Source organism: Littorina saxatilis, linkage group LG17, assembly GCF_037325665.1.
Source record: "Littorina saxatilis isolate snail1 linkage group LG17, US_GU_Lsax_2.0, whole genome shotgun sequence".
Taxonomy (NCBI): domain Eukaryota; kingdom Metazoa; phylum Mollusca; class Gastropoda; order Littorinimorpha; family Littorinidae; genus Littorina; species Littorina saxatilis.
Window position 1 is genome coordinate 56,396,399 of NC_090261.1, and position 9,846 is coordinate 56,406,244.

At 40.2% G+C, this 9,846-nt stretch overlaps 1 protein-coding gene across 1 annotated transcript in view; it reads right to left on the minus strand.

Annotated features, from left to right (window-relative positions):
• LOC138951709 (adenylosuccinate synthetase isozyme 1 B-like) overlaps positions 1–9,014 on the minus strand; it is a 33,449-nt gene extending 24,435 nt beyond the window's left edge. The window contains exons 1-7 of the mRNA XM_070323272.1: positions 7,824–9,014; positions 5,745–5,847; positions 2,820–2,933; positions 2,462–2,519; positions 1,542–1,587; positions 1,154–1,215; positions 929–1,010 (exon numbers count right to left, since the gene is read on the minus strand). Of these exons, the coding sequence (XP_070179373.1) occupies positions 929–1,010; positions 1,154–1,215; positions 1,542–1,587; positions 2,462–2,519; positions 2,820–2,933; positions 5,745–5,847; positions 7,824–8,030 (672 nt within the window). The 5' untranslated portion in view covers positions 8,031–9,014. The remainder of the gene's footprint in view (positions 1–928; positions 1,011–1,153; positions 1,216–1,541; positions 1,588–2,461; positions 2,520–2,819; positions 2,934–5,744; positions 5,848–7,823) is intronic.
• Between the last annotated feature and the right edge of the window lie 832 nt (positions 9,015–9,846).

Here is a 9,846-nt window from a genome sequence, read left to right on the forward strand (position 1 = left end):
CTTTCATAAATCAACATGCAGCACATCAAAAATGGACATGAACAACCGCTGAACTTTTAACAGAATCCTCCTGTCTGATTGGATTGCATTTAACCCGGCACCTGTACTTCGTTTTTCATTTGTCTTTTTTTTAAGTGTGACACTATTTTCTGAAGTCCCTGTAACATCCTTTTCTTTGAAGTTTGTCACTCAAAAATGGAAACAAAATCCAATTTCTGGTTATTTAACCCCTGCAAAACAATGTACAATGGTACAGTACAACCATCCACCGTCATCTTGAAGATTTAAAAATTGCTTTCTCACAACTCAATGAGGCCCCCTCCAAAAAAAATAGATGTGGTTTAGGTAACATAACCAAAAAAAATAGGGTAGGAAGGTAGGCAATCACTTTTTTTGTTAAACTTTTTTTCTAATGTGTACAAATTAAACCTACTTGACAGGGAAATAAGTGTGCGACTCGAGCGCTTTTGCTTTCATTGCGTTTTCTGCACTCGTTTTTAAAAAAAAAAAATTTTTTTAACAAATGTAATAAAAAGTTATAGGGTCGGCCCCTAAAAATAGGGTAGGTCGGGTTACAGTAACCACACCTATTTTTTTTTTAGGCCTGAACATACATATAAACAAATAAATAAAACTCCATGAATATCTTGACAAAAGCACTGATTTACACTGACGTTAAATACCTGAATAACAAACATGCACAAATCTTCAACACAGAGTTACAAAAACTCTACACACACCACACAACATACTCTTTTTCAAGCAACTTAACAGAAAGAAGGTATACCAGAACAGGGAATGCTTAACAATATTGTATATATACACACATACACATAATCATATTTTAGGGCTCCACAGCAGGGAGAGGGCAGACACAAAATCTAATGCTGATGTCAAGGTCAAACTTAGGTCAAGGTCAAGGACTCACTTTATACTTTGCCAGTTCTGCCGCAACGTCCACCTCCAGATCGGGAAAGATTGTGCGGTACTGATCCACAAGATTGCGAAATCTGAAATAATTCAGCACAAACAACGTTGTCTCGTATGGCAAAGTGGGCAGTACCACTCTATGGCCCTGTTTTGCTCTCAAACGGCGGGCACAGTAATCGGTTTGCAGTGCAAATATATCACATCTTTTGAAACAAGTACTTACTTTTCAGAGAAATGGGCAAAGTCTCCCATCAGGTCACATATCCTGAGTCCGTTTCTTGTGGCCTGGAAATGACAATGTAAAAATAAGATCACATATCAAGAGCTCTTTTGGCCTGAAAAAATAACATAAAAATATATGCCTTCCAATAAACACAATTGTGACTGATGATCATTGTCATTCTAAAAAGACTCACATAACTTAAAAGTAACAATAAACAAAAGAGTTGGACAATAACAAAAGGGTCGGTTCAAACCCACACACTCTTTCTGACTCACTCAAACTTTATACCATTGTGAGATTTTAAAAAAAACAAAAAACCTGAGAGTATACATTTAAATTCCATAAAAGCAAAATGACAATTTCTATAAAAAAAGAAACATCTCTTTACCTTTGACGAGTAAGCTGGACCGATCCCCTTCTTCGTTGTGCCAATCCTACAATAATTTACACATGAAAACAAATATATGAGCCTCCAGGCAAAAAATATAGGGAAGTGATTTGGCAAAGAATACAGGGAAGTGATTTGGCAAAGAATAGAAGTTATACTGTTTCTATTCCTTTCGACTGCACAAATCATAAACAGCAGATTTTTTGGTCATAATTTCAATCTGCAATTCACTTGTGCCACACAATGCACAATTCATAAACAGCAGATGTTTTGGTCATAATTTCAATCTGCAATTCACCTGTGCCACACAATGCACAATTCATAAACAGCAGATATTTTGGTCATAATTTCAATCTGCAATTCACCTGTGCCACACAATGCACAATTCATAAACAGCAGATATTTTGGTCATAATTTCAATCTGCAATTCACCTGTGCCACACAATGCACAAATCATAAACAGCAGATATTTTGGTCATAATTTCAATTTGCAATTCACCTGTGCAACACACTAAGAGGGATTGGTATTCACACTCGATATATAACAATTAAAACCTGATCAACATTGACTCAGCAAATAATAAAATAATGAATAAGGATCTGCATTGGAATTAGGTCAAGGGACGTTCACCCGAGATGTTGAAAGACTGCAACAAAATGACAGGAAAATATGATCATGTGCAACACATGCGATGATTCGCTGCCCAGACAAGCAGAAAGTTATGATCGAACAACCTCATGCGCTCGCAGTGACAGCAGAAATGTTGGAAAAAGCTACACAAACAGAGAATGCTGTGTGTCTTTAGACAGAAAATGACAGATTTTGGCACAGAAAATATTCAAGAGAGGCATCTTAAGATATCAAGCGATGCTCACGTTGATCTCAGCTATGTTTGAGGTAGAACACCAACTATACTTACGACTTCTGCCCACGTCCAGATTCCTGCAGACCATCCACTTGTTGATGAAAGTCAAACACTGCAAAAGAAAAGAATAAGTTTCAAGTTTTTAATTCTCTAAGCAGGGGGTAGGAGGAAGGGGGGTAGGTGGTGTGGATATGTACACAAACAATGGGAGAAATGTCAACAGTGAGTAATGAAAGGTTTGCGCACATTCTAACCACTTCCATTTTTTTTTTATTGATCAAATTTGATTATTTGCATCCACAGATGTAATAAAAGTTAGAACACTGTAACAAACTGACAACAGAACACATGAAATTGTAATTCTGAAGAAATACTGATGTTCGTTTGCTGCCATAGCATAATCATGACTTACCAATGTGACACCTATCTGAGATGACAAGTCGGTCCTTCATATCGCAAAGCCCATTCTTCTCATTCGTCTCAAGCTCATGGAACATCTGGGGTAGATGCACCACTACTCCATTCCCTGGACACAAGACAGAAAAGCATGAGATCATGGAATTCCCACACACAAAAAACAAAAGATATATAAATAGCTTTTATTCCCCCCTCTGCTTCTTTACCTCTGTAAACTTGTAGGGGTAGTTATTTTTCGATAATGACCCAGCAACCAAACAAATAACGACCCAGCAACAGCCTGAATCCTCGATAGTGCAATGGGTTGAGAAGTTGTTCTGTTTCGGTACTACTTTTTGCGACTGAAAAGTTCCGAACGCTCTAACGTACGAAGTATACATCTCTGGAGCAAACAATACAAACATACCGCATTTAAATTAACAACTACAGGCCTGAACACATGAATCTTCATATAAAATCCATGAGTTCGGTTGTTTTCTGAATCTAGATTTGCCGTGCTCAAACGTTCATCACAAGCAATTTCCCGCAAGGCAAGTAACTCATACTTTGTCTAGCGACAAGAGTAGTTCCCCTTCTTTTCACTCAGTTTCTTCGACAACAGACTGCAATCCGACGGTCAGTTTTCAACAATATTTCATTTAATAAACAGATCACACGCAACCAAATGCACACATCTCATCAATTTAAACAACATAAAGCGGTTTCATACACTATTTTCCCCAGAAAACTGAACTTCATACAGTTTTTAACGTTGGAACACGGGTGCAAAAGTTCGTCTGCTAGTCCCATTTGACGAAAGAACATTATCCTAAGCGATACCAAAACATATACAGAACACACAATATCTGCCTTTGCCGCCACAGCAGAATAACAGCATATCTGTGTACTTGATTTTAGTCCAAAATAGGAAAACTGACAAGAAGTGTTAACAGAATGGAATGATTTGCACGGAACTATACAACCGCACATTAATCGATCGCCTGCGCAGGTTGACTGGTTGAGTGAATAGGATTCGATCAAACTTTCGCAAAAAACCTCCTCTTTTCTTTGAATAACTGAAGAAATTAGGAATAAAGAGGTTACACACCTCGTCTCAGTGATTATAAAAAATAATGGTCTCAGTTCGCGGTCATGAAAAAGCTCGCAAAAGCTCGCATTTTTCATGATCCGCTAACTTCGACCATTATTTTTAATAATCACTGAGACTCGGCGTGTAACCTCTACATATGCAACAACGTTTTAAAGAAAAACAAATTACTTGAAAAAACAGAAAGAAAAAAACCCAGTGCCAAATAATGCAACAGTGTCAGATTGCGCAATCAAGTGATATCAAGAAAGCCTTCTGGAGCTCTGAAAATGCAGAAAATCTGATAAATTGGTGGGAAAATCGCATGCCTGAAAACATTCTGATCAGTCCCTTCATGGGGTTTCCACTCTGAATTAATTAAGCCAGATTCATTATCTAGGATCTATCATTCTACGGATGGCCTGCACCACTGCTAAAAATCATCATTTATTCCACAGCTCTGAAAAATTCAACCCCCTAGCTGTGAGTGTGAGCAGGGAACATGAGTCAGCCAAAAGTTCTCAGTCTCAGTCTCAGAGACTCAATCCCAAGTCAACACTTTACTTATATAAACCTATTAAAAAATTCTTCTGTCTCTACATAAGTTTGTATGACATTTTGAAACGGTAAAATGACTGAAGTATATTGATCTATCCTAGAAAATTCAGTGACATCCAATTTCTGACCATCTTTCATCCTCATTAAAATGATTACGTACCACTGCGCCACCAAATGTACACTTTATATCGGATCACACACACACAGTCACACATACATATACACACATGCGCATATACACACACACGCACACACACATACACGATATCATATAGCGGGTAATTCTCAGATGGCACCATATTGCTCCATTTTGCATCTTTGGTCAAAACGCGCACAGGCCTCTTTGGCGATTCTTGCCTTCTATTCGACTATATATATGTCCCATCGGAATTTGGTTGAGGGGGACAAATTTGCCCTTTTCTCCCAGGCTAAACCCTGCATAAGTCTATAGATATTGTAAGACATTTAGGATTTGAGCATGTTTACAAGCCATGTATATCACTGCTGGATTTGTTTTTGATGCACAACATGACACAAGAAGGAATTAGGGTCATACCGGCCCCCTTGTAGCATGACTAAGATAAAGGCTTGAAGTTTCCAACCACATAAAGGTGCATCCAGTTCTCTTGTTCATCAGATTTGATTAAATCTCTTGTCTTATCTTTTCCTTTAGTGATAACAATTAACATAAATAGCTGTGCACTTTTACAAAGGAAAGAAAAGGCAAACTAAGTTCTTCACCTTTTCTGAAATAATAAGTCAAATATGGGTCCTCCGTTTTATTTTTTATTTTCTATTTTAACTGTTGTTGCCAAGCAACATGACACATCTGGTTTAAAAAAAGTGCAGTGCGAGGCACATTGAACCCAGCAGCTAGACTGCTTCCTCTCTGAACCTTGCAAATGTTATTAATGGAGCACAGGGTGGTACTGAATTTGAATTTCACTTTCAGTTAATCTTCAATTTGCCAATGTGATGGCTCACTGCTGGCTGAACTTTGCTCGTTGGCTAGGCTGCTGTAGCATTCTTTCTTCTTCGTCTCAGTTTCACTTCTCTTGATCTATCACACTGACGCCAAAGTTTTAAGGTCAGAAACTTTTAGTTGAACCCACCGACTACAAACTACAGAATATCGATTTCAAGACAATATCTGACTCAACCCCTTTCTTTAAATTTCATGTATAATAAACCAAACTGTGGGTCATGCTAACAGTAACAACCCAAAGGCATAAATATAATCAACATGAAACTGAAAACCACAATGCCAGTACTGCGAGTCTGAAAACCATTTCTCACCAATGACGGCAACGCAGTCAGGATTGACAATTCCGCTGGGCAGAAGGTGGAAGGCATACTCTGCACCATCCACGTGCACAGAGTGGCCAGCATTGTTCCCTCCCTGTTCAAATAAAACATGATCACACTCAACTTTAAAGACTCACACTGTATTTTTCTGCACAAATACATACTGTGCTGAGTAATTATTCAGTTGGCCGGGTAAAGACATAAACATTTAATGCAGTGCATGTATGTTGGAACCCCCCTTTTAACATATATATATATAGAACAAAATGTCTGAAGAATCAAGGTCTTAAAAAGGAGGTAAGGAAACATATAATGTATTGTATAGAACAAAATATCTGAAGAATCAAGGTCTTACTCTTAGAAAGTGCCCAAGGGGGGTTCCATTGTAGTACACAGAGGGACAACTGGGTGGCCGAGTGGTAACGCACTTGCGCTCGGAAGCGAGAGGTTGCGAGTTCGACCCTGGGTCAGGGCGTTAGCAATTTTCTCCCCCCTTTCCTAACCTAGGTGGTGGGTTCAAGTGCTAGTCCTTCGGATGAGACGAAAAACCGAGGTCCCATCGTGTACACTACATTGGGGTGTGCACGTTAAAGATCCCATTGGCATAGATAAAAAATCTCCACCAAAATACCCGTGCGACTTGGAATAATAGGCCGTGAAAAGTAGGATATGCGCCGAAATGGCTGCCATCTGCTGGTCGATGTGAATGCGTGATGTATTGTGTAAAAAATTCCATCTCACACGGCATAAATAGATCCCTGCGCCTTGAGTCCGAGTCTGGAGATACGCGCGCGATATAAGACTTCATATAATAATAATAATATAATAAAATAATAAACAACTGTTTTTAAGACCCCTGGTTTTACTTTTCTTTTAAAGATGGTAGTTTTGTACATTTTCTGTTCATAACGTCTGTAAATTTACCCCCCCCCCCCCCCCCCCCCGATCCCACATATTTTTGGAGCCCTTAAAAGGGGGAGGGGGTGAGGGTCCACTGCATACCAAACAACAATTAATATGCTTGGCTTGGACATTCAGACATCTGGCACACATTCAGTTACTGCACCGCAACAGTGCAGTAACACTAGTATAATACACTGCAACGACAGCAACTAAATACAGGTCAGGTGTGCACAACCAAAATCAGGTGTGCTAGTCTTTTAGGCACATGTATGTGTGCACACCAGAGTCAATGTACTGCAGGCACCATGCAGTGTACTTGTAATGCAAGAGTCCCACTCCCACTAAGCTAGCTATGTAGGGCAACCTGCCAAACTCTTCTCTTCAATCTGGTTGTGCTGAGGTCCTTGTTGTGTGCACTATTCACTGGCAGCACACCTTGCCCTTGGTGTGTTCTTTGCTCTCTGTTTCAGTGTTTGTATGCACAACAGGAAAAGGGGGGGGGGGGGGGGTTCAAGGAAGTGAACTTTCTAAACAAAACAAAGTTTCAAACTAAGTGAAAAACATCCTTTTGAAAACTTATATCCTTTACTTAGCTTTCTGTCAGTGTCACCTTCACTGCAAAATGTTTGAACATGTCACAAGAATGCTGCAGCAACTTATGAGCTGAACGTTTCTACACTAATGATATGGTCTTGCTGGGCTACTCTTTTCTGCTCAACAGGTGTTTAAGACAGACTACAATTTGTCCCACTAAGTTATGCTGTAAAGTGTAAGTGTAACCACAGCAATCATATAATTTTCACAATTTACACACAATACAAATCCGCATTTAGATTTAGATTTTCAACAGAAAACTTTGCATGTGTCAAGACAACACACTATACAACAACAAAAAAGAAGTCAGACCTTATAATTCTATTCTTTACATGAGACGCCGGTTCATCCTCCAGTTTCAGGTCTAATGAATGATCTACATTCCATCACTGAGGCAGCACGATTCACACTAAAAACGTACAGCAATCATGGTCAATAATAACATTATGGTGACTCGTGAGAGTTAAACTTATTCGAAGCTACAGAACTAAATCCAGTTCAGTGTTTTCCAGCTGACTGAGATTTTGTCATCACCTCGCACATGTATGATATACTGCAGCTGTAGTACTTTACCTGACATCGACAGCAAACGTCCGCTTTCGTTGCCAGCATATCAACGACTTTCCCTTTGCCTTCGTCGCCCCATTGTGTTCCTAAAACAACCGTTACAGGTCTGCGTTCCTCGGTACGGGGAACCTTGCTGGGAACTACTGTTTCTCCACCATTCATGCTGTCCAACCCTGTAACCTTCCTAATAGATGTTCTCACGTTCCTCGCCATTTTGTCGCTATGACACACATGCGCACTAGTTGGCGCGCAATAGGACCACTGATCGAGTTACAGTTCGTGTAGCAGACGACGTGGCTGGCGTACTTTCGTTTCTCATTCTGCAATCCAAACGCGGCTTTTATACTTCTACCTGCTGGTACAAAATGTGCGTCACAAACCGAGTTGACGTCTGAAATGCTGGCGTCGAGTTGACGTCTCGAAGGACTGGGTGGCCGAGTGGTAATGCACTTGCGCTCAGAAGCGAGAGGTTGCGAGTTCGACCCTGGGTCAGGGCGTTAGCAATTTTCTCCCCCCTTTCCTAACCTAGGTGGTGGGTTCAAGTGCAAGTCTTTCGGATGAGACGAAAAACCGAGGTCCCTTCGTGTACACTACATTGGGGTGTGCACGTTAAAGATCCCACGATTGACAAAAGGGTCTTTCCTGGCAAAATTGTATAGGCATAGATAAAAATGTCCACCAAAATACCCGTGTGACTTGGAATAATAGGCCGTGAAAAGTAGGATATGCGCCGAAATGGCTGCAATCTGCTGGTCGATGTGAATGCGTGATGTATTGTGTAAAAAAAATTCCATCTCACACGGCATAAATAAATCCCTGCGCCTTGAATATGTCCGCAATATAAATTGCATAAAAATAAAAATAAACAAGAAATTCCTCCGAGGTAGGAAAAACATCCCCGTCCTTACCATTCTCACTGCCACCAACTGAGAAGGTTATTTCCCTTTGACCATTAATATGTCCCTCTATAAGTCCTTGTAGAATCTTAATCCACCAATAACTCCCTAACCGTGTGTTTGACTGGTCCCAATTTTTGTAAGGACCGTCTCAGGAATGTATAGAACCTGTTCACCAAGTTTGGTGACGATCGGTCCGTTCATTCTTGAGATCTATATGCGAACACAAACACACAAACACACAAACAAACACATCGACCGAATCCTATACACACCCCTATACCGGGGGTGTAAAAATAAAAATAAATCCCTGCGCTTAGAACTGTACCCACGGAATACGCGCGATATTACCCAAGCCTCATATTGATTGATTGGAAATGCGATACTTTTGTTAACTGCTGACTACGTCATGTGCGTTCTCCGTCTGCTACGGAAGAAACTTACTACAGCTAGTCAAGTATAAGCTTAAGTTATCTTCAGTGTTTGACTTCAACTTCATCAAGGGAAACAAATACCTGAGTCAAATAAAAAGAAGAAATATAAATAAGGAAGAGAGGTTGAAAGCTTGTACTGTATGATGTACCGTGACATGCAAGTTGGACGATCAAGTTCTGGCAGGATCTGTGTAGATCTTTAAATATCATGCGCTCCTCCCTTCCGTTGATCAAATGCCAGAAGTGGTTCAGATGCATCAAAGCATAAGTCGGTCTGATTAAACTGAATGTATTGACAATGTATATAGGGCGTGTCGACTTTAATTGTTCGGTGTGTTCTTTTTTCTTTTATTAATCTTCATGGTTGTTTTTTTTGGTCAGTTTTCCCGGAAGCCATAACAAAAACAAAAACAAAATGAACAACAGCAACAAGCAGGTGACAGTCACCCCAGATGCACACACACACACACGGACCCAGACAGATGAGTTTGTTTGTTCTTCATGGGCTGAAACTCCCACGGCTTTTACGTGTATGACCGTTTTTACCCCGCCATTTAGGCAGCCATACGCCGCTTTCGGAGGAAGCATGCTGGGTATTTTCGTGTTTCTATAACCCACCGAACTCTGACATGGATTACAGGATCTTTTTCGTGCGCACTTGGTCTTGTGCTTGCGTGTACACACGGGGGTGTTCGGACA